We start from the raw sequence: 25,990 nt of genomic DNA, 5'->3' as shown, positions 1-25,990 counted from the left end.
GAGGGCAGGGACTATGTTTTAGTTCTTAATGAATTTTTGTTGACTGACTGTCTCAATGACAGGAAGGAACAACTTCTTCTGGCATCTATACAAGAGCTAAATAAATTGATACCAATCAGTTATTTCTTTTCCTTCCTTCCTTCCTTCCTTCCTTCCTTCCTTCCTTCCTTCCTTCCTTCCTTCCTTCCTTCCTTCCTTCCTTCCTTCCTTCCTTCCTTCCTTCCTTCCTTCCTTCCTTCCTTCCTTCCTTCCTTCCTTCCTTCCTTCCTTCCTTCCTTCCTTCCTTCCTTCCTTCCTTCCTTCCTTCCTTCCTTCCTTTTCTTTTTTGCGAGGCAATGAGGGTTAAGTGACTTGCCCAGGGACACACAGCTAGTGTCAAATGACTGAGGCTGTATTTGAACTCAGGTCCTCCTGAATCCAGGGCCAGTGCTTTATCCACTGTACCACCTAGCTGCCCCCTAATAAGTTATTTCTATGTCTAGGTATCCAACTTACTCAACATTTGGATTTTTTTTTTCCTTTCTTTAAAAAAATGCTTTACTTAACCAACACCAAATGAGATGAACATCCCTAGATACAAAACAGAACAGAAAAAAGGGGATTGTACACAAAGTTGTGAATCCATATTGTGGCCATCTTTCTTTTCTAAGCATTTAATGAAGTGAACATAGTATTTTTCAAAGTGGCCCTTCTTTGTCTATGTTAACTATTGACATTCATTCTGTTTTCTTCCATGAATTAAAAAATTCCTTCAACGACCCTTTTTCCATACTTTTCCTTTTATTCATTTTGGCCACTTATTTTCGAATTCCCCTTTTCCTCTTAACCTTTCTCCCCTAGACAAAGAAAAACAAAACCTTGTATAACACGTGCATAGTCAAGTAAAACAAATCCCTATGTTGGCCATGTGCAAAAATATCATTTTCATTTGGTACCTTGAGTTTATCATCTCTCTTTCTGCAGGTCTCTTGAATGTTTATCACCTGTCTTTGGAGTCATGGTAAGTCACTGCTTTAATCAGAATTCTTAAGTTTTTCACAGGTATTTTTCTTGTCATTGTATAATGTTGTTATAGTATAAATAATTCTCTAGGTTCTGCTCATTTCACTTTGCATCGGTTTATGCAAGTCTTTTTTTTTTTTTTGCGGGGCAATGAAGGTTAAATGACTTGCCCAGGGTCACACGGTGCCAAGTTTCTGAGGCTGGATTTGAACTCAGGTCCTCCTGAATCCAGGGCCAGTGCTTTATCCACAGTGCCACCTAGTTGCCCATTTATGCAAGTCTTAACAGGTTTCTCTGAAGCCATCCTCTTCATCATTTCTTATAACACAAAAAATACTCCACTGCATTCATATACCTTAATTTGTTTAGTCGTTTTTCAATTAATGGCCACCCTCTTAACTTCCTGTTCTTTATCATTAAAAAAGAGCTGCTATAAATGTTTTTATAAAGGAGGGTCTTTTTCCTCTTTCTTTAAACTCTGGAGATAAGCCTAGTGGCATATTTCTGGGTAAATGGATATGCATAGTTTAGTGATTTGGGGGGCATAGTTCTCAATTGCTCTTGAGAATGGTTGGACCAATTCACAACTTCATCAAGTCAGACTATACACATTTTTTAAGGGCCTGCAGTGAACCAGGCCGTGCTAAGTGCTAGGGATACAAAGAAGGGCAAAAGACAATCCCTGCCCTCAAAGAGCTCACATTTGAATGGGAGAGACAACAAGCAAACAAATATGGGCAAACAAACTACATATAGGATAAACAGATCAACCTAGAATTAAAGGAGGTCAGAAAAGGCTTCCTGGGGAAGGTAGGATTTTAGCTGTCAGGGCGGCAGGGAGGTGGAACAGCACATAGAGGACCAGGCCTGGAGACAGAAGACCTGAGTTCAAATCTTACCTCAGACACGTCCGAGCCATGTGACCCTGGGCCAGTCCCTGCACCTGCCTGCCTCAGTTTCTCCACTTGCAAACGGGGATCATAGCAGCACCAACGTCCCCAGGGCAGCAGCCCGACACAGAGCAGGGAGCGGAATCGATGCGGATTCCTACCTGCCTCCCCTGTCACCTCACAGCTCATTCCCTCCCACAGACTCCCATCTCCAGCCTCCTCGAACCGTCTGAGGCCGTCTCCCCCGCCGGGCTGGCCTCGGTGGCCTCTTCCAAGCCCCTCTCCTAGAGGCCTACCCAGTGAACACGTCTGCGGCCCCACCCGTGGCGCAGCCTCCTTCCCCGCGGGGGTGGGGCCCAGAGGGTGGCCGTGCCCAGCACGTGCAGACGCCCAGGATGAGGATGAGGGCGACGATAACAATAACAGCAACGCCGGTGGATCGATGGCCGTCGGTAGCCCGGGCCAATGGCCCCGTTCGAGAGCTGCCGTTGGCGTCTTCTGGGGCTAAGCGCCTGGCCTCGGAGGACGTGGCCTCAGATTCCGGCACTTCGTCGGCCGTGTGCCTTCGGGAAGGTCGAGGGACGACGGAGGCCTCGGCCATGGCTCACACTCTTATGGAGATTTACACAACGCTTTCCTCCCACCCCACGTTCGGCGGCAAGCAGGTGATCTCATCCCCATTTCACAGATGAGAAAACTGAGGCTCCCAATCCGGAACGCTCCTTGCCGCAGCAGCTCCGCCCAGCCTTTAATCTACAATCCGACCATGCCAGGATCTATGATTCCTCACACACCCGCTACACTCCAAGGTGCACCTCAGGTCCACCCGCCCCTTACGCAGTAGCGTCTAGTTTTACGTGGTGAGGCGAGGTGGGGGGTGGGGGGGGAGAAAAGGGCACCAGTATCACGTGATCGAAACACTAGCCAATCAGGACAGGAGGAGGTGGGTAGCCGTTCCAGTCGGGTCTTTCTCCGTCGCCGCCCCCGCCCCTTTTTCCTCTCGCGAGAGGGTGTTCTCGCGAGGCTTCGGTGCTGCGGCGGTCGGAGGAGGACGGGGAAGGACCGGAGTAGTGCCGCTGCTGCTGCCACTGCCACTGCCACCGCCTCCTCGCACTCGAGCTCCTGCGCGCGCACCCTCCCTCCTTCGCGCCCTCCCTCCTTCCCTCCCTCCTTCCCTCCCTCCCTTCCTTCCCCCTCCCCCTCCCCGCCCTCCCCATTCGCCGCTGTGTCTCCGGCCAGAGAGGATGTCGGCCTCGCCGCTCCCCAGCTCCCTGGTCCTCTCTCTGCTGCTGGTCACCGGCTCCCTGCTCCCGGGGCCCGGCGCCGCTCAGAACGGTAAGGACGGGACTCCGAGGGAGTGGAGGGGGCCCAAGTGAAACGGGCCGCCGGCCTCCGCGGCGGGGCGGGGGAGGGATGGGGGCCGGGGGTGGCGGGCCTGACGAGCCGGGCTCTGAGGCTGAGGGGGCGGGGGGCTGCGGGCCTGACGAGCCGGGGTCCGAGCCCGAGGGGGGATGAGGGGCGCCGGCCTGACGAGCTGGGGTCCGGACATGAGGGGGATGGGGCTGCGGGCCGAAGGAGCCGGGGTCCGAGCCTGAGGGGGATGCGGGGCGGGAGGCTGCGGGCCGGAGGAGCCGGGTCCGAGGCCGAGGGCCCCGCCTGAGGGGAGGGGGAGGGGCGTGTGAGGAGGACGCGTCTCTTTCCCGAGGCGGTGGAAAGGGTCGGGGGTCCTAAGGTTTCCCCCAGGGCAGGGTGACCTTAAAGAAGACTTTCCTCTGGGCTGGTCGCCCCCGGGGGGGGGGAGGGGAGAGGAGTTGGGGAATCTTGCGGAGTCCAAGCCTCCTGGGAAGGCCTAGGTGGAGGAGAGGGAGAGGTACAGGGGCTAGAAGCCAATGTTGGGGTGCAGAGAGCCTGGGGAAGGGAGGGGGGGCGAGCCTGTTAAAGAAGAGTTATGGTCTAGGAGTGGGTTGGAAAGCGAGGAGGAAGGAAGGGTTGTCCAGCCAAAACCCCCGAGGAGACAAGGTGGGGAGACGACTGGAGAATGGGAGAGATTGGGGGGAGCTGGAGCATCTGGATATTTATGGAGAGAGAGGAAATGTGAAGAGGTTGGCGTCCCTTGGAATGTGTCTGGGGGAACAGGAGAGGAACATGGCCCTGGAATGAGATTGGGGGGGCCGAGTGGGGGATGCTGAAGACTCTTGAGGGGAGTGGTTGGAAAAAATGGAGTTCCCTAAATAAAAGAAGGTGGAAGAAAACTAGGGCAAGAGGAGAGGTGGAAGAGGCAGGGTTGAGACTCTGATTTGGGGGAAGTTAATAGAGAAGCTGGAGTGCCTGGGTGTTAGAAAAGGGATAGGGAAACGAGGTTGGGAGTGGGGTGAAGGTGGGGGGATGAATCCCTTCCTATTGGTTTGGAGAGTGGAAACACTCTAGGGAAGGGTAAGCATCAGGGATTTAAGTCAGGGTGGTCTAGGGTAGTGGTTAAGCCTTGAGAAAGCAGGGACTTACAAAGAGAAGCGCCGGGTTGGGGTTTAGAGGGAGGTAGATATAGGAAGCTTGACAACAGAATTTAGTGTTTCTAGAGTCCATCTCAGGTAAGAAAGGGGAATGGAAAGGGGAGATTTGGTTTAGCACTCGGCCACTCTGGAGGAAAATGTTAAGTAAATTAAGAGTGAGATGGTATAAATTCTGAGAAGAGATGCATAAAACCAACTTGAACATGTTAACTAGTTTTGGTAAAGATTTAGCTGATAAATGATCTTTGAAGGACATGAATAAGAAACATGTTGAAAAATGTTTTCTTACGATTGACTTATACCATATATTCTATATTGAAGAATCAATTTCTATTTTTTTCTAATGTGACAGTTTTTCGTTAGGAAGATTTCTTGGAATTGTTGTGTATAGAACTTTAAATTTGATTTTCATGATTTTTATTAACACTCTTAACTGGTTTTTATATCCTAGAGCTCAGACTGACATTTAAAATTTTTCTTTTAGACTTGAGTACTGTAAAGAAAAAAAGAGATTTAACATTCTGAAAAAATGGAAATATAGCAGCAAATTCTTGGGAAATATTAGTTTAAAATGATTATAGTACTAAATAGAATTAATCAGATCTTGTGTTTCATGGCATCAGCTGTTCACCACAGGGGTCAGGAAAAAACCATTCTCCAATCTACAGCATTGACTATGTTAAACATACTGTCTTTTTCTGCTTTCTTCAAAAGTATTAGACCATTGAGGAATGCAGGAGGAAATTGGGTCTTCATCTGTCCTAGTACTTATATTACTATCTCAAATTTTTAAAAGTATAATTTTAATTTTAGCTATTAATAGACTTGTGATATTATTGTTTAATTTTACACAATAGGTGAGAGATGCCCTTAATTTGTATGGGTTTAGTTAATCTCTGTTTCCTTCAATGCTTTGTAGCAGTAAAATTGTAGTTTCTTAGCAACTAAAACAAGATTCTTTACTAAAAGGCCTCATCTGGTTGTTCTCAGTGATGTGTGTTCTAAATACAGTGTACCACACAACCTTTTTCTTGAAATGAGTTTGCATCCAGTCACATGACATGGCTAGTAAAGTGAAGCAGAACTGACTGGTTGACCCAAATCTGTATAAATTTGAGGAAGGGCTATGCTTGGATTTCTAATCTTGTAGTCACGAATAAGATTGTCTTTTATGGCTCCATAAAGATTTGACCCTTCAATATTTGTGGCAATGGCATGCCACAAATTAGAAAGTTTGATATTGCCGAAAAACTGTCATGGAACAAGTACATTCATTTGAAGTGTTAGATTATTTAGTTGATCTATTTAAAATGTATTCATGTGTTGATTGAATGTGTGCTTTTCTTAAATGTACATTATGTATTCTAATGGCCTATTAGACATAATAACTTTAAGGCCTCTGTAGAATTGTATATTTTTCCCTCCAGATTGTGTGAACTCAGGATCACCACTTCATGATAAATTCTTGTTTGAGAAAGTATGATCAATTATAAAAGAAGAAACTATCCATAAAAATACCTTTATTTTTGAGAAAGAGAAATGTGGACTAAGATGGTGAATGCTGATGATGCTTCTAACCTTAAAAAGTGACATTATTAATATGGATTCTTTTCCTTCATGTATTAAGTTCAGCATCTTTGATTTGTTAAACTCTTCATTGGCTTCTCAGAATAAAGGTAATGAGGTCATTTGGTAACCCTGCATGCAGAGATCTGTGCTTATCCTTATGTAATTTTATAAGGGAAGCGTTTAGAATACCCGCATTGTCACTGGAATTGGAAATTGTCTTCAGGAAGGGGCTTTTCTTTTCTTTTTTCTTTTTTTCCTGTTTTCTAGATCACCAGTGCTGTCTTTCAGGGAACTAAGTATCTTATATGCATTATGCATCACTTTCTTAATTGTCTTACTTTTAAGGACTCACACCTCTTATAGGGAAGGGGATGTTGAATGTACTGGGAAATTTTTGAAATTGGTTATATAACTTAACAGTAAATGAAAATAGTGTTCAACAAAAGTAAGTACTTGGGATTTGACTGAATTTTCTAACATTCTTAAAATTGGGAATTCTGCTTGTATGGAACTAGGTAGTTAAATCCATATATAACTTCCACAGGATCCAAGGAAGAAAAGTTTTCTTTTTTCTTTCTAAAGCTGTTTGACTTACATATTTTGACAGCTCTTTCCCTAGGGGTATTGTTTTGTTGTTTTACTGTTGATCTTGCTACTTTTGTTTGGGTGGACTTATCTAAGCAAAGCAAGAACATTCTTATATATATTTAAGAAGCCATCTTAATTTTGGGCATTAATGACATAAATGGCATTAGAGGCTGTATTATAGATTTAGAATCAGAGGTTCCTAGCTCTGATACTGAACAAGTACAAGTTACTTAACCTTTTTTGAGGCTATAGTTTTCCATTCTCTGAAGTGGGGATAATAACGATTTATTACCCAGTTGACAAGATTATATTCAGAAAAAAGCTTTATAACCCTTAAAGCAGTATTTTTAACATGATGAATGATGTCAGATGACTATCTAAGGCTCTTCATGTAGAATTCTAAATAGGATTAAAATGCATAGCAAAAACATTTTACCTTTGAATAGTATATATTTATTTCTTCAGCATAAACAGTTGGTGACATCACGGTAGTTCTCCCCACACAGAAGTCTGCCTTCAGCCCCACTGCCTGTTGACCATAAACTGTCTGGACTTGATTTAATGGCCCAGCCAGGCATGAGACTTTGTCAGGGGGTCTGGTATTTAAAAAAAAAAAAGCCAAGTTTCAACTCAAGACATGTATTCTGGGATTCTGATTCATTCACTTTGCTTTACAGAGGGCTTATTGGATCCTAATTAAAGAGACCATATCAATGGGTTCCTGTCTTCCAAGAGGTTAGAAAATAAATAGTTTAACTTGTAGATCAGAATTTGACCTAATATTTAAAAGAAAAAGTCACGGAAAAATAAAGTGCTTCACATTTTCCACAGGTGATTGCAATGTGTGTAATTTCACATTAACTGTATTACCAAAAGCACCAATAGAGTTTCTAGATGGAAATGGAGAATTTAGTCTTAAAAGGAATTATTCACATGATATAGATAAAATAGAATTTCATTCTATCAGTGTTAACTACATAGATGTGATTAACTCAGATAGAAATGTGACCCTGTCATTGTGATAAGGGGGTGTGGTCGTGCATGCAGGCCTGTGTGTAGATTCAGGAATTAAGCAATTTGTGAAATAATCTTAAAATTTTTTAAATTTAAATTTTTATTGTTATCTTTTGTTTTTACATCACCTACCCCTTCCTTTCCCCAAGATCTGTCCATTATAACAAAGAATAAAAAAAGGGGTGTGTGTGTGTGTGGGAGAGTTCAATAAAACTAACCAACATGTCAACCAAGTCAGACATCATATGAATTGTTCCAAGTCCATAGACAACACTTCCTTGTAAAGAAGGGAAGGAGGTGCATTCTTATATTTTAATGTAGATAATTGTGATCATTATAATTTCATAGCATTCAGTTTCTTTTGTAGTTATTTACATTGTTTTAGTAGTATATATTGTTTTTTAGGTTATGCTTCATTTTGTATTATTAGTTCCTATAAGTGTTTCCTTGCTTCTTTGTATTCTTCATATTCTTTGTTACAATGTAATAATATTTTGTCATTCACTTATGAAAATTTATTTGGCCATTCCCCAATTGATGGACTGTGCTTTGTTACTAATTCTTTGCTGCAACAAAAACTGCTACTATAAATATTTTGGTGTATATAGAAACTTTCATTTATATGTCTAGCAGTAGGAGCTCTGGGTCAAATGGTATGGCTGCTTTAGTCAATATCTTAGCAAATTTCCAAATTGCTTTTTGGATTGGTAAAATTAGTTGACAGCTCTACCACTAGTGTATTAATGTGCCTGTCTTTCCACCACTCCTCTAATATTGACTAGTTCTATCTTTTTCCATCTTAGATCATTTTTAAGATATACGATGAAAACTTAAAAGTTGTTTTGATTTATATTTCTGTTGATTATTATTGATTTGATTCAGTCTTTTATGTGGTTGCTAATAATTTGCAATTCTTTTGAGAAGTGACTTCATATCCTTTGACCACTCATCCACTGGGGAATGGCTTTTGAAGAATTACAAGTTCATATTTTTAAAAATATGTTATAGAACTATTTTAAGATTTTTTTTTAAACAAACCTTAAAAATCTTTTTAAAAAACTTGAGGGAGAAGAGGCAGATTGGTACATGTCTAGAGTATATGTATTCTAACACATGTTTTAAGTATTTAGGTAAAGAGATATAACTTTAAGCCTTTATGCAAAGAAATCATAGGAAAGAATTGTTTGCCTTTCTGATGAATTCTATTCAATTTATTGTTTACAGTGAGCACAGTCTGGACAGGATCAGAAGTAGAGAATGCAGTTTTTAAGAGAAAGGGAGAGACAGAAGAAAACATGCATTAATTCAAGGAGAAAAGCAGGATTCAAGAATGAGGAGTGAATCTTCGTTTAAGGAGCATCTGGAAGACTAGAATCTGTCAGGAAGAATAAACTAGACCAGAAACCATCTTAAAGTAAATTAAAACCCCTAAATTAAAATAACGATGGAAAATACCTATTGTAAATGGATCGCTGATTGAAGTTTTTAAAGAAATCCTATTCTCATGTATTTATCACCTTTAATGAAATATTAACAGTGTTTATCATATGGAGTTGTTTAGCTAAAAATACTTTTAAGGATTTGGTACATGGCAAATATGGATATTTTTGTATGTGTTTTTAAATTTAGTTGGATTCCTTATCCATCTAGACATTAGTCTAGATGGACGTTCCTAGACAAGGGTTAGATTTCCATAATTTATTATTTTTTTATTTGAAGAGTACTTCATCTGATTCAAGCAAATGAATTCTGAATTTCTCATAACTATTAAGGACTTATTTTAGGAAGGCAAGAAACAAGCCTTCCAAAATTAGATGACTACTGACTTAAGTTATTTATGCTTCATATATCCCCAAGTGTAATACATTCACTGTTTCACAGCTATGGACTTTTAGATTAAAAGGAGCTTATCTAATAAACAGGTGAAATGTCTGCTGCATTATAAGAATTTTTTCAGTTCCACTTTGTGAGAATTGCTTAGGGATAAATTTGAGAATGTTATTGAAATTAAATTTGCCACAAATTTTAATTATATATTTCATCTGTCAAATGCCATCTTTTGTGCCTCATTGTTGCTTTGAGGTAACTTTGGGTTCTCTAAGGATATGTATCTCTTTGGGTATCTCTAAGGAATGTAAACTCTGGTAGAGATGTTGTGTGGAGGAAAAAAGGCTTTGAGTAAGAAACGGGTAATGGACTTACATACAGTTTGTTGTCCAAGGATCAGCCCAATTAGGTATGGAGAGACTTATTACCATATGGTTGGCCCGCAGGTGGTTTTGTTTTGTTTTTCCACTCACAGTAACCCATGAAGATCATCTAAGAATTGGACTCTAAGGCATGGAGGTGCATTGCTATCCATGTTGTTAGAAGGAGCACTAGGGAAATCATAGAACTTTCTACTAGCTTCAAATTGTACAGTAAGTTTGCCAGTATTAGTTGAATGAAAACTATTAATAAGTCTATTTTGGAGCATATATACATCCATCCATACACTTGTGTGTCTATATCTGTGTGTATATAGATAGATAAATAGATAGATAGACATGTACATATATACTTGAATTATGTACTTAATTAAAACATAAGTAAATAATGCTTCCGTGAGTAAAGTGTTTTTGATGTACATAAAAGTAAGTATGGTGTAGTTTTTTGTGTCTGTAGTTCTTAGCACAGTGTCTGGCATGTTATATATGCTTAACTGATTGGATAGAAAACCTGCGGCTTGAGATCCAAGTTAGGGTTCAAAGCAACTGATTGTGGCCGTGGGCAAATCACTTAACTTTTCAGTGCACTACCAGTGATATTAAACTTAAATAGAAACAGATCTCTATGGGCTGCAAATTGACTCAGAAAACCACAAATTAACATTATCTATGTGTGTTGTATTTTTGTTTATTTTGTTAAACATTTCCTAATTACATTTAATCTGGTTTGGCTTTAGTCAGTAGTGGCCTGGGGTGTATAAGTACATTTCTTAGTCCTGCTAATGTGTAATAATTTCACCTGGTTGGGCAGTTTACCTTTGCTTACTCTATGAGGAAATTAATAGTGCAAGTAAGATGAAAAATAGAGATTCTTAACCTGGGATCTATGACAACCATTTCAATATGATTGGTTTCTTTTGTGATCCTGTGTATTTTTATGTACTTAGAAACATGATTCAGCAAAGGGGTCCATCCATAATCTTCAGGGGGGTAGGGACATAGCCCCAGGGGCCTTGACAAAAAAGGTTAACTCCTGATGTAGAGGATATGTTTAACCTCTCAAAAGAATTGTTTAAAGGGATAGTAGCATAGTATATACCACTATGTTGCTGTAGTTTTGAGAAACCAGTCTTCCTGATTAATAGCAATTATTGTTTTTTTCACATGTATTTTTCCAGGTGGATACAGGTGTGAATATTTTGCATTTTCCTGTTTTGCTCTTTTTTTCCTTATCAGTGTTAAATCCAATTATTTTCTCAAATTGATTAGATATTTTATAGAAACACTTTAATGATTGCCAATCAGGAAACTTGAGCTCTAAGTTTAACTTAGACATTAGCTACATGACATTGAACAACTCACAAACTCTGGGCCTCAGTTAAATCCACATAGATTTTGCTTCTCTAACACTTGTTTCTTCCATACAGAAGTAATTGAAAAAATTTCATCTTAGTTGATCATAAAACTGTAAAGTGGGTTTAAACCTCTTTTAGTTCAACAAATACATTAATTACTAACTCGGTCACTGAAGGAAGGCAGTGAGCCCAGGTACTGAGGCTACAAAGACTTCAAGGAGTCTATCATCTGTGGTCTAGCAGGAAGAGTTGGGCACATGTACAGATAACTATAATCGAGATCAAGATATGATTACTTGTATAGATGGGGTCAGCAGTGACATGAGATTCGAAGAGAGATAACCTTTTACCTGGGGAAGTCAGAGAACACTTCATATAAAACTAGTACCTGTGCTGAGCATTGAAGGAAAGAGAAGGGTCATAAGTTAATGATTATATTCTGTTTCAGGCACCAGGAAGGACATGTGCAGTGCCTAGAGACAAGAGAAGACAGGTCATGTTTGAGGAATGGCAAAGAAAATAGCTTGGCAGGAGTGTAGCCTATGAAAGTGTTATGACAGTAGATTTGCTGTCGAGGGTATTTCCAGGGTAGGAGAAGTCTAGTATTCAGTAGATAGTCAATGGGAAACTACTTAGGATTTTTGAACCTGAAAGTAATGCAATTAGTGTTAAAGCCCTTTGCCCTCTGTAGTGGGGCTTTAACTTAGAGATGTTATACTTCATTATGTATCCTCTATCTTAAAAGGACTCTTCTGTGAAAACAATCTAATGAGTGGAAATGTTTTTTAAAGCCAAATGTCTCTTCTGCAAATGAATACATTAAAAAGCCCAAGAATGTGTGTTCCAGTACAACAAGCCACAAGCTCTTTCCCTCCTTTTTTGCTCCTTCCCTCAAAAAAAATATAAGCCCTGGAAGACAGCATAGTACAAAGAGCCTTGAGATTGGGAATCAGGAGACTAAGGCTTTCGTTTCAATTTAGATATTAATTAGCTATGGTACATACATTGGGCATCTCTCAACTTCTCTCAGCTTCAGTTTCAATTTCTATGATGGACTATAGAAGCTCTTAAGATCACCGCTGTAAACTAGAATTCTACATTGCTTTGCTAGTAAAGTTCCTTAGAGAAGGGTCTAGAAGTTGTGAATCTTGGTTTTGGGGGGGGAGGGGCTACCTTTGGAAGTAGTAAAGATAGATTTTGAAGTGTAGTCTCTCATGATTTCTAAATCCTCTTGAGAAAGCATTAGAATTCTTGTTTCCAAGAGAGCACAGTACATTTGATATATAGGTCTCTTGAATAAAACTTCCTAAAAAAACTGCCATCATTGAAAAAAAAATTACTTCAGAAAATATTTCAAAGATCTATCATTTCATCAGTATGAGGGGTAGTACTTGCAGTGATGAATGAAGATACAGCCTCTATAGCTGACTAAATGGTCTTTGAAAGTTAATGGACTGGGCAGCTAGGTGGCACAGTGGATAGAGCAGCAGCCCTGGATTCAGGGGGGCCTCAGTTCAAATCTAGCCTCAGACACTTGACACTTACTAGCTGTGTGACGCTGGGCAAGTCAACCCCAGTTGCCTTACCCAAAAGAAAAGAAAGTTAAAGGACTTAAAAAGAAAAAAAAAGAAAGCTAATGGACTACCAACCTGGTATTGAACCTCTTTGAACTTGGCAAGGTTGGTCCTCTGACCCCAGGTCTGTACTTAAAGCTTTCATCTTGTTTGGACCAGCCAGGGTTTTCACTCTGTTCCCATATGGCCTTCAAGAACCTAGGGTCACGTCTATGCCATAATCAAGCATCAAAGTTGTACCTTACTATATGGGATTAATTATTAGAAAATGAAAATGATTGTTAAATTTTTTTATGATATATCTCAGTTAAATGAAAAATGTCTGCTATTAAGGTTACACTGGCATCAACTTCATAATGTAATTTTTTCTGTTAAATTTTTAAGTTGGGTTGTGTTATTTCCTCTCACCCTTCCCTCCCTATGTACTTTATTTTTATCTCTTGTTCTCTGTCATTTGAAGAATATAAGACTGCTTCTGTAAGCCTTTTTATATTAGCTTTGAATAAACCCACATTGCTTCCTTCATCAATATACTCTTTTTGTTTGTTTTATTTTGGTTTTGTGGGGCACTGAGGGTTAAGTGACTTGTCCAGGGTCACACAGCTAGCAAGTGTCAAGTGTCTGAGGCTGGATTTGAACTTAGGTCCTCCTGAATCCAGGGCCAGTGCTTTATCCACTGCACCACCTAGCTGCCCCCATCAATATACTCTTTTTTTTTTTTTTTTGCGGGGCAATGGGGGTTAAGTGACTTGCCCAGGGTCACACAGCTAGTAAGTGTCAAATGTCTGAGGCCGGATTTGAACTCAGGTACTCCTGAATCCAGTGCCGGTGCTTTATCCACTGCACCACCTAGCCACCCATCAATATACTCTTGAAGCAGAACATTGATGCCCTCAGCATTGTCAAAGTAGAATTGTTTAATATTTAGAAATTAGTCCAACCCTTTACAGGTGCTGCAACTGAGACCTAAATATTGTGAATTCCTCTCTTTTATTCTGTGGTATAACTTTAAGGTGGACCCTTATTCATACTACATAAAAAAACAATAGAATTATCAAACTACAAATCTTCTAACAATTAAAATGCAGCTAGTGGAATCAAGAAAGTATAAAATCTTTAGTTTGAAAGGTGAAAAATACTGTTGACTAATTGTAACTACATAAATAGATGTTTTTGTAAGGTTTAGAGCTTAACTTTCCTTTTCTGTTTGGTGCCATATAGGTTCTTATTAATGCCAAACTGTCATCTAAAAGGATGTAATTGAATAAACTCTTGAAAATAGGGATTATATAATATATCTGTCAGTGTTTTCCAAAGTGCATGGCAATATCAGTCTTATGGCGGTATTTTTATCAGTGTACATTAGAAAATTGAAATATAATATTATTTGTCTTCTGTATTTTAGCTTTTATTTAAATATCAGTTTGGGGGTTTTTATCCCCGAGACAAAAGGGCTTTGTTAGGGTTTAGTGGATAGAGAGAGAGCCTCCCAGTGGCTCTGACACATTCTGTCTGTATGACACTGGGACTGGTTCAAACCTTTTCAGTGCCCTAGGGTCTACAGACCTCTCTAAAAATTTAAATTTCAGAACAACTTGCATAGGTAAGAGAGGTTTCCTATACCAAGAAAATGATCACTGTGGAATAAAAAAAAAGATTAAAAAATAGAAACTACAATGGTTGCAATAATTAAGTAGCAACAATCTCTGAAGAATGTTTTTTAAGTTTATTGTTTTCATATTTGTATTTGAAGTTTGGTTTTAAAATGTATTTTCCTACTTTTTCTTTATCCTTCTTTTGACTTCCTGATGCAAAATTCCAGATATTAGTTTGAAAAATACTTGTAGCATCTTTTACCAGGATGTTAAAAGAGGAGAGGAAGCAGAGTCATTCCTGAAGATTCAGTTGTCTTTTAGAATGAAGAGCCTGAAGCAATAGAAACTATCTTGCTTTTTATGTTTGTTTGTTTTGGTAAGGCAATTGGGGTTAAGTGACTTGCCCAGGGTCACACAGCTAGTAATTGTTGAGTGTCTGAGGTCGGAAACTCAGGTCCTTCTGAATCCAGAGCCGGTTCTCTATCCACTGCGCCACCTAGCTGCCCCAACTATCATGTTTTTTAAATCTGTTTTTTAGAGGAAGAAAAAAATAATGAATGGGAAAAAATGTAGAACGTGTTGGAAGTGACCTTAGGGATCTAATCTAACCTCATTTATTTAGTCTAACCTCATTTATTTATTTATAAATTTATTTATTATTGGTGCTTTAAGTATGCTTTCTTTTTTTATACCAGTTATTTTCCAATAAACTTCCTTCCTTCACCCCCATGGAGTTCTCCTCTGCAGCAGTAGACCACCAATTGTCTACTGTTGCAGGGAAGGAAACATTTCATTACTGGGCCTGTGGAAACAATGATTAGTCATTACATTTAATAATAATGATAGTTAGTATTTGTTAAGCACCTGCCTTTGTGCCAGCCACTTTGCAGAGCCCTTTACAAACATCTCATTTGATCCTCACAGCAGCCCTGGGAAGGAGGTGTTATTATTAATCCCATTTTACAGTTGAGGAAACTGAGACAAATGGAGGTCAAGTGATTTGTGTACAGTCATATAACTATGAAGTATCTGAGTCCAGATTTGAAGTCAGGTCTTCCTGATTCCAGGCCTGGTACTCTCTCCACTGAGCCAGGTAGCAGTTCATCTGATTTCTGCTGACTTTTTTCTTTATGATTTTCATTATTGCATTCATAGATTTTTTTCTGGTGCTACATCAAATCAAAGAAGTTGCCCATGTTTCTCCGAATTCCTCATTTTTTTATATGGTACAGTAATATTCTGTTATATTTACATGTTACAGTTTGTTGAACCATTTCTTCAATCTACCGGCACTCAATTTGCTTGCAGGTTTGTGTTTGTTTTTGCTACCACAAAAAGTGCTGCTTGGAAGGTATACACAGTACCTTTCATTCTATCTTTGCTCTCCTTGGGGTATATACCCAGTAGTGGTATTCATAGGCATGAACAGTTTGTCTTTTCTCATGTAATTCCAAAATTTTCCCCTAGAATGATTGGATCATTTTACAGCTCTACCAACAATGTATATGTGTTTGATTTTCCAAAGCTCTGTGAAACAGACTAATTTTTTCAATCACCTTTCACACCTTAGGATGTGAGATGAAACAGTTGTTTTAATTGCATTTTTCATATTTAATACTTTGGAACATTTTAAAATGTTTATTGATCCCTTTCTTTTTCCAATGAGAAAATTGAAACCCAGAGAAGTAATTATGTGCCTGAGGTCATACAGCTGAGAAGGTAACAGAGCCTCGATGTGCATGTAGGTTTTCTGGGGTACTTTTTTTGGGTTTATTTTTTGTAATCAGAGACAAAAAATGAAATAAACATACACATATATACATATATATGCATATATAGATATATAAATCAGGAATTTTACATGGAACCATTAATAATAATGTAAAATCAAACATTAACAAATGTTTGCTCTGTATTCCTTTCTAAGTTGCTCTGAAATTCTATAATCTTTTATTTTTAACATTTTTATATAGTCATCTGCATGCAAAATAACTTATATGGAAGAGGGATAGGATTTCTCTTCCTTGGTTCCAGAGGGAATGATTGGAGCAATGAGTAGAAGTAGCAGAGAGGCAAATTTAGTCTTGATAATAGGAAAAGACTTCCTGATAATTATCCCAAAGTGCTTTTAGAGATGGTGGACTTCTCCCTTGCTAGAGGTCTTCAGGCTAAATCTTACTTAGATGACTACTTGTAGTGTGTATTATAGAAAAGATTCTTCTTGTTAGGTACACGGTGAACCTAGATAGCCTCTGAAATCCCTTTTAACTCTGAGAGCCTATAATTCGATTGTGTAGGTACTTCTGGTTCTATTAATCTTGCTTGGTATCACTTCATATAGATGCCTTGGGGATGTTTTTCTGTTCTTGAGTTGGGAAGTGACCATCTAAAGGAGTGTGTTAATATGCTTTAGGATTAGCCATGTTCCAAGGCAATTGGACTGAAAAAGGATATAGGAAATCAGAGGTATTGGGAAATCATTGGGGAAAAGTCAGTGACAGACAGCATTCAACTTTATTAAAAATGTTACATTTCAAATCCTGTACCATGGCTGATGAAGTAGGTACAAGCAAGGCAAATTATAACTTAAAGGTATTCGGTCCAAAGAGGGGGGTCAGATGTCGGAAAGCTTGCCATGAGAGACTGGGCTGTCCTTAACAGTGTTTCCCAGTGTTCTGCAGAAATCTGGTGTTCTAGGAAATGTGAAAGGTTCTAGAAGAATTTTAGGGCCAAGTATTTTTCTTTCTAAAATATTAAAAACAAAGATATATGTATGTCAAAATACTTAGACATAGTGATTTTTTTTTTGCCATGTGAAAATGGGATCAAGTCCTTCTGTTTTGCCTCAATGTATCTGTTTTTTCCTCCTCCAGATAAAGTGGAGTCATTTTGTACTTCCTGACATTGATGAGGTCTATCCATATGTTTCAAACTCCAAAATATTTCAATGCTGTTATGAAAGAAAACATTCCATAATCACATATCAGAATTATGGTACTGTTACTATCAAACTATATTTAAAAAAATTAATTGCTATAGCTATTGACAACAGTTTTGGGTAAGCGTATGTATATATATATATATATATATAATTTTTTTCCATAAAAGTATTTTGTTATTTTCCAGTTACATGTAGAGATAGTTTTCAACATTTGTTTTTATAAGATTTCTAGTTTCAAATTTTTCTCCTTCCCTCTCCGCTCCCCAAGACAGCAAGCTATCGAATATGGGTTATAAAGGATATATTTATTAATATTATACCAATAAAGGATTGACCACCTGTCTCCTTAACTTCTTAGGTCGAGTGATAGAGAAAGCAGGGAGAGAGCTTCGGCGTAGCAGTTAGCAGGAGCCAGAGACCCAAAAGACCTACAAGACCCCCAAGAGACCTACTGGCCTCTTCCTAGGGTTTTTATCCTTTTGTTAGAAGCAAGTCATTATACCTTGATCAAAGCTAATTGGTTAGCATCATTTGGTTCCATTGGTTGCCATGATTTGAAGGTAGTCCACATCAAAATGAATTCTACAGATGACATCAGGGAAAAGTATGCAAAAGACCTTCACTGAAGTTGCTCAAGGCAAAGTCCATTACCTAGATGTTGTCTGATCCTTCACCATTTCTTTTGTTCCCTTGGTTTTGTCCTAGATCAAGGAGAACTGGACTTTGTGGAGTGGAGGAGTGGGAAGAGAAAGTGCTGAGAAACTGATCCCTGGGTCCTCCCAAGAAATCCATTATTAATAATTATTTTCTCACATATCTTTGCCAGAACTGAACCTCTGCTATTAAGCATCGTTTTCATACTGTTTGGAAATATGTGGGATGCAGATAAGAAATTATATATTTCTTACAAGCTGTGAGACAAAGCTGAGGGGGCTAATTTGATGGAAAGGTATTGCTGGGGCATCATCTATTCATATCTTCAAGGTAACAATGGAAATGAAGTAAGGGAATTAATCAGCCTCCTAAGATGGAAGAACTATAGCAAGGAGCAGTGGCTGACATGAAGGAAATGCTGGAGGGTCAGGAAGTTCTTAATGAAACTCATACTAAAATAAGAAGAGTTCTGCATACTTGGACACTCCAAGTAGGATTCTCTCTTTGCAATTAAGATCTCATAGGGTCACAAATTGAGACCTGGAAGGGATTGTAGAGGTCATAATGGTCCAACCCTTCTTATAGATGAAGAAGCTGAGACCCAGAAGCCAAGTTTCATACCATGCTTTTCATCTCTGGCAATGTTTCTGATCAGAAATTAAAATTCTAGTGTAGTTAAGCTCCTTCTGTCTCCATAGTTTGTGTGTCTGGAGTCCTTTGGTTATTTTAAATAACCTTATTTAATAGGGTTTCCTTTTTTGTATGCTGAATGTTATCAATTTGAAAACATGTATTTCATAATCCGAACTGAAAGGGTCCTCAGTGGTCATAAAATCCAACTCATACCTGCTCCCAAGTCTTTTATCCAGTATTATAGACAAAGGGTCATACAATTTCTTGCATATTCAGTTTGATACTTTGTCTTTAATCTCTGTGGGGTTTTTAAAAGTCTTCCTTTAAATCATTTCAAAGACATATATTTCATTATGGGCAAAGCCCTATTACAGCAAAAATAGGATGAAGGACAGCTCAGAGTAGTGGCACTTTCTTATTTTGATTACACCGAATTTTCTAATACAGCAAAAGCTTTTTCCATTTCAAAGGCTTATTGGTATGCTGTTGGCAGAGCTTTCTCAGTTGCTAATTCACTGTGAAAATGAAAACTATGGGGGTGGAAAGGAGAACTGAAATGTATTACAACTTTTCATAGTTTTTATTCAGCATTTAGTCAGTTAACTAGCATTTATTAAATGCCCATTATGTGCTAGGCACTGTGCTAAGTGCTAGATACAAAAGAAAGGCAAAAAACAGTCCTTGCTCACCAGGAGCTCACGGTCTAATGAAGGAGAAACAATATGCGAACCATGTACAAATGAGATGCATAAAGGATAAATGGGAGATAATTTACAGAGAGAGGGCACAGATATTAAAAAGAACAGGAAAAACAGCTTTCAAAAGGCTGAGACTTGAATGAAGCCACAGAAGCCAGGAGCCAGAGATGAAGAAGCAGAGTATTCTGGGACTAAGGGACATCCAGTGAACACCAAGTCAAGAAATGGGTGTTGTGAGAAATGAACAATGAGGAGGCCAGTGCTACTGAATTGTAGACTATGGGGAGGGGAGTAAATTATGAGAAGACTAGAAAGATAGTAAGGGGCCGTGTTATGAAGGCCTTTAAAAGCCAAATTATTTTATATTTGATCCTGCAAGTGATATAGTGGAAGAATCAGGAGATTTCATTGAGAAGTTATCACCTCATCAGACTCTTGGAGAAGATAAAGATCTTGAAGGCAGAGAAGAGGGAGTATATTCCTGGTATGGAGGATGATTGATGTGAATGCATGCAGGTAGATTCTGACCTCTTCAAGGGTGGGACTTATTGATAATTAGAAATCTAAAAACTGGAGAGCATAATATTGAAACCCCAGCATAGGTGGTATCGAATGACATGAAATTAGAGCTGATGTTAGATTAACTGGACAGAGGTCAATAGGTAGCACAGTGGATAGAGTTCTGGACCTGGAGTCAGGAAGACTCCTCTTCCTCAGTTCCTCAAATAAGCCCAAGTCACTTAACTGTTTGCCTCAGTTTTCTTATCTGTAAAATGAATTGGAGAAGGAAATGGCAAACGAGCCAAGAAAACCCCAAATGGGGTCAGGAAGAGTTGGACAAGACTGAAACATGACTTAACAACAAAACATTTATTAAGGGCGTATTATGTGCCAGGTACTGTGCTAAGCACTGGAAATACAAAAAAATAGGCAAAAGACATCTGAGTCCCTGCCCTCAAGGAGCTCACAGTCTAATGGGGGAAACAAGTAAACAAATATGTACAAACTACATACAGGACAAAAGTTATTTCTAAGATAATGGGTTTAGGGTAAAACCCCAATTAAATACACCTCTGAAGAGTTCCACAAATGAAGTAGTAAAACCCCTTTATGTGCATTGTCATTTGATCTGAGGATCAACAGTCCTGTGAGAATTAGCTATCAAATTGATTTTATATCTGAGGAAACCAAGGTTATAGGAATTGTCTGAAGTTACACATTTAGTAAATGACAGAGACTAGAACCCATGTTTTCTGTTTCCTAGTCCATTGATCTCAGCATTATATTAGCTATCAAACTCATTAAAAAAATAGGATAATAGAATATAGGCATTAATAGGTACCACCGAGTCAATAATTTCATGGTTTAGTCTTTGTGACAGAGAGGCTACTTTAGGAAATTGTGTTTTTTTAAGGGTTGTGAACAGACTAGCTTTTGGCTTTGAACCCTTCCTATTGAATGAAATAATTTTCATTACTAATATCCCTTTATCTTTCTTCCCCATTTCTGAATCTAGTCTAGTTTTAGTCATAGAGAATCAGAGGAAAGACCTTTTTGGGGGGAGTGGGGGGTTTTGTGATTTAAAGGTCTTTACCTATTCTATATACTATGATGACTTCTTGTTACCTCTCGGTTTAAATATAAATTGGCATTATTGAATATTAAAATATAGCTTTTGTATCTGCCTGTCTCCTACAAACAGATCAATTATCTAATAATATCTCCTACTGATTAGAAAGAGAACATGATATCCCTACCTGTCCTTCTATGAAACAGATCAGAGACAGAAAAAAAACATCATATCAATTCAGCATTTTGTCCCAAGAAAAAAGATAACACAGCATGATCATGTGGAGATTTCCCTTCTAAGAGAGAAGCTCAGGGACTCCCCATTTCTGAGGGTATATATGGTTTTAGTCCATTGATTACAGGGGGGTGTCAGTTTCAATAGTATGCAGAAATCAACCCAGAAGCAAAAAGCAGTTTAACAATTTCAGTTATAACAAGTATGGAGGGAATACAGAAGCATCACGATAAGACTACAGGATTCCAAAAAAGATGTTACCATGAGATAGGGACTTACCATCCTGAGGGAAAAGAAGTCACTAGGTAGGGTCTTTTATTTGCTAGCCATCTGGGTTCAGGTTTGGAGTTCAGTTGAAGGACGTTTTGCTCCTATTAACCCAGGGTTTCATAAAAAATACTTTTGGATAATATAAGGTACCTCCATCAAATCCAGGTGATCCATATATTCATTTAACAGCATTTAAAGCATTTCATACCCTGGTTACCCGTTCTCCCTTTCCATCCTTTTACACTACTGCCCTCCAGAATTGCTTTCCTCACACATGACTCTTCATCTCTCATCTCTGTGCCTTTGCACTGGCTATTCCCCATTCCTGGAAAGGATTCTCCTCTTACACTTGTGTCTCTGGGAACCTCTAGTTTCCTTCAGAACTCAGCTCAAATGCTTCTGCTGAAGCCTTTGTACCTTCTAGCTACCAATGCTTTCAAGGATACACTGAATCTGTTTGGATGGGCTTGTCTGTACCCCATGAGGACAAGTTCCTGCCACACAGTAGACACTTAAGTACTTGTTGCTTAAATGATCAGAATGTCCTTTTTTGTGCCTGGCCTTTCCCAGGTAATTGTGGTATGGCATGGCAAACATGTTGGATTTGACCCCCTGGGGTACTATTAGCCAAATTTACATCTCTTCTGGGAGTAGGGAGGCAAGTTTGAGGTGGTTTCCAATTATTCATACATCCCTTTGAATTACCCAGTTATCTAGTTGTATTGTTTTATGTTAGGATTCAGATTCATTCACCACACATTGTGAAATGTTTATGAATACCAGGCTTGCTCTGAGGGAGGAAGCCTGTCCCTGAGACAAGCTTCCTGGAGCCTTCAGGCCACTAAAGCACCTCCTGAGGCAGGAGGACTGAATATAGCCACTTCTGCTCACTGCCACTCATTCCAATCTTCTGATCTGCCTCCTGGGTTCTGAGACTCCCTGGGCCATCATCCTACTATAAACCTGGCTTCTGGGGAACCTTCTTAGGTCAAAGCAACTATGAAGATTGTCACCTCCTAGCAGGAGGCCCTTCCTGGTTCCCCCCCCCCCCCCCTTAGAGCTTTCCTCTCTAAGATAGCCTTTTCTTTATTATGTATTTATCTAATTATTAACACATTGTTTTCCCTAGTTGAATATAAGCTCCTTGAGGGCACAGAATGATTTTGCCTTTCTTTGTGTTTTTAGTGCTAAGCACCTGGGGCCTGGCCCTTTGTAAGGGCTTAATAATATAATGATAATCATTTTAAAATAGGAATTGACATTAAAAGAAAATTTTTTGCCCCATCTCATTATGTAAACATAAAGTAATAAAAAAGTGAAAATTCTTAGTCATCACTCAAGCATCTGTATGAAGATGTAGAACAAATTTATTATTCTGAACAGGTTTAGGAGATCAGTTTCTTAGGGTGAATTACAGCGTACTTGCAGAGCATAAAGTCCCATCAAAAATTGTTGAACTGAAGTGTTTGTATTTATTATCTTCTTAATATTTCTACATTTCTTCTCAGCTGGCTAACTTTTAAAATATGTGGTGATAAGCATCCCTAACTAGTTTTTTAATCTCTTTGTCTCTTCTTGTTTATTCAAGTCTGACTTTTTGTGACCCTACGGACCATAGCATGCCATGTCATCCATCCTCCCTAAGTCTGTCCAAGCTCATGTTTATTGCTTCCATGACACACTATCCATCTCATCCTCTGCCATCCCCTTTTCCTTTTGCCTTCAGTTTTTCCCAGCATCAGAGTCTTTTTCAATGAGTCCTGTCTTATTATCTGACCAAAGTATTTAAGCTTCAGCTTCAGTATTTAACCATCCAATAAACAATCTGAGTTAATTTCTTTAAGTATTGACTGATTTAGTCTCCATGTTGTCCAAGGGAAAGCCTTCTCCAGCACCAAAGTTTGAAAGTGTTGACTCCGTGGTGCTCAGCTTTTCTTGTTCAACTCTCACTGCCATACATTGCCATTGGGAAAACCATAGCTTTGACAGTACAGACCTTTATCATCAGCAAGGTGAAGTCTTTGCTTTTTGCCATAGCTTCCCTTCCAAGGAGCAAGGGTCTTTTAATTTCATGACTGTAGTTGAAGTCTGAAGTGATCTTTGAACCCAAGTTCTTAATCTCTACAGGGTCATAGCATACACATTCCTGAGAAACAGTTTTGTTTTTAATCTTCAAATAATAGGCAGAAAGGAATTTAAGTCTCTGTTGGAATGACAGACTGACTATTCCAAGCTAGAATTGAGTCAAGAAACTTTCTATGGCTGATAAGTGTAGCAGCCCTCTGCAAGGCTACCACATACCTACTGGGGAGTACATTTTGGAAGTCTTTGTGGAATGTCTTCTCATGTAATCTTTAATTTACTGACTAGTGACTCAAAGATAAGAAAATTCAGTCCTGGAGGTGGGGAATGGATATAGAGAATCAAGTTCTTGGATCTCTTAACTTAAAAGGGCAAAAGTTAAGATGTTTAATAAGAAAGAAGAATCTGTAATCTATAGAGAGCAGCCTTTTTTGTTCCAACAAGAACATTAGACTGCAGAATACGTCACCAAAGACTCACTAGTCAGAGTGTGAGCTGGCTGGCATTTATATTTTAGGAGTAGGTATGTATATTTCAGCAGCACTTTGGCACCAGAATGGGAAAGGTTTGGTGCTTGCTTTGTTTTTGGTGATGACTCAGGGTCACTTTACCATTCTGCAACACTATCTGTTACCGAAAGAGCTCAAGAATTGTATCAAGTCTAAGCTTCTGAAATACACCTTTGGGGAAATGTGACAAGCCCAACAGTACCAGGTGAGCATGGGGTAAACCGATATCTGTACCCATGTGTTGTCCTCTGTCTAGAATTGAATATAGTTCTCATCAGGATTAATTAAAAAAAAATTATAACTAAGTTAAGGGAGTAAATTTACACTTCCCTTTATGGATCTCATTTGGTGTTAATTATTATAACGTTTATTTTTCACCTTTCCTGGAGAAACTTTACTGTCTTTGTCATAGCAGTTAGTGATTCATACTAAAATATTTATAATCTTTAAAAATACAGCAAATGAAGGAGTTTCCTTTAAAGTCTACCAATGCCTCTTCATAATAAGGATGTAACTCTAGGTTTTTAAAGGTTTCATCAGCAGAGCATAGGTTTTGGCAGATCTTACCAAGCTGTGAAGGTTTTGAGAAAAGGCCCAATAATATACTTTATGTCTTTGAATAACGATTTTTGTCTCAAAAACTCAAAAATAGACTCTGTTAAAGTGTGGAGTTTTGGTCAGTGGAGGGGTATACATACATACATACATACATGCATGCATACGTACGTACGTACATACATACATACATGAAATCCTGGATCATTTATAGTATTGAAGAAACACATGAAAAGGGGTGGGGGGAACGTGTGTGCATTCTTGTTTATCTTGATGGAATGGACCTTTCATTCTGAGCCAGAGTCTTGATTGTTACTACAAAGAATATTGGTTTTGGATGGCTGGATTCCTCATATTAGGATTGCCTTTCCTCTTAGCAGCTGGAGAGAAGATCTCTCTTAAATGGAATGAGACATGTGAGCATTGGTTTACAATTAACCGTGTTTTGTGGGCAGACAACCTAAAGCACTCTTATTCTTTGTCAGCTCTAGTTAGTGTTCTGAGATTCTCTGTGAATATTGGAGTCACTTCTCTTAATGTTAAGCTCTTCTGAAAGTTCTCCTTTTCCTTCCCTCCAGATGTTGAAAAGGGGCAGTAAGCTGGCAGATTGTGAACTGCCAGATCGTAAACTCGGCAAGTTTATAACCTTGTCAAGGCACCACAGGAGGACCACGTCAACAGTCACTACCCTAGCTCAGGCATATGGTAATAAGGGCCAGAAGCAGGGCTGTGGCATTGAGACTGGAAACCTGGGTTCCAGTCTTGACTTTGCCAGGAATGACTTCTGTGCCCTTAAGAGTTGTTTATGACACTTCTTTCCTTGCAGCAGAGAGGAGGATGATAATAGAAAAGACACTGTAAACATGATTAGACATGTTCTTGGTATTGGACATTTTTTGCTTTATTGCTTTTCTTTGTCCTAAGAGAGGCTTCCATCTGGAGAGATGGAGTGGAAAATGACTGCCAATAAAAAAAGGGATCCAAGTATTTTTTTAAAGGCAATTTAGCCTGTCTTGGCCTCAGTTTTCCTATCTGTAAAATGATGAATTGAAATGGGTCTCTTCCAGCCTCAACATTATGTGCTGCAATGTACTTAGTTCTAACGCTCCTGTGATATATAGTGACAGGAAGGGAGGCAGCATGGCTCAGTGGTCACAGCTGGTTTTGAACCCAGGAAGGTCTGAGTGCTGGTCCCTGCTCCAACACATCCTGGCTTTGTGCCTCCGCGCAGTCACGGCCTCTTTGTTCTCTAGGCATCTCTTTCAGACTGAGTCATGGTGGCTTTGTGGTTTAATCTCTTGGGTCTCAAGGCACTTTTCTCTGAGATTATGGCTTGTGCCATAGAAGTTGCTAACCTGCTTTGGTAGGAGCTTCACACACGAAATCACAGGTCTAGTCTCTTCCTGTGTAGATTTAATGGCTTCTTCTGGATAACTCTTCTGTGCCCTTGTCATTGTAGCTTTGTCTCAGTGGCAGTGTCCACATGTTTCATGCAAGAGAGAGAAAAAAATACATGCATGATAGCCACAAAAGGAACATA

General features: G+C 39.2%; 2 protein-coding genes across 4 annotated transcripts in view; one reads left to right on the top strand and one right to left on the bottom strand.

Moving 5' to 3' along the window:
- Positions 1-2,234, bottom strand: part of CD276 (CD276 molecule) — an 81,724-nt gene extending 79,490 nt beyond the window's left edge. The window contains exon 1 of the mRNA XM_043989924.1: positions 2,119-2,234. The gene's annotated coding sequence lies outside the window, so the exon portion shown is untranslated. The remainder of the gene's footprint in view (positions 1-2,118) is intronic.
- Positions 2,235-2,894: 660 nt separating this feature from the next.
- NPTN (neuroplastin) overlaps positions 2,895-25,990 on the top strand; it is a 75,333-nt gene continuing 52,237 nt past the window's right edge. For 2 of the 3 annotated variants that reach the window (XM_043989367.1, XM_043989366.1), the window contains exon 1: positions 2,895-3,227. In XM_043989367.1, the coding sequence (XP_043845302.1) occupies positions 3,137-3,227 (91 nt within the window). In that variant the 5' untranslated portion in view covers positions 2,895-3,136. The remainder of the gene's footprint in view (positions 3,228-25,990) is intronic. The other variant, XM_043989369.1, reaches the window with a different exon arrangement.

This window comes from Dromiciops gliroides, chromosome 2 (genome assembly GCF_019393635.1).
Source record: "Dromiciops gliroides isolate mDroGli1 chromosome 2, mDroGli1.pri, whole genome shotgun sequence".
NCBI lineage: Eukaryota > Metazoa > Chordata > Mammalia > Microbiotheria > Microbiotheriidae > Dromiciops > Dromiciops gliroides.
This window is presented reverse-complemented; position numbering and strand designations above follow the sequence as displayed.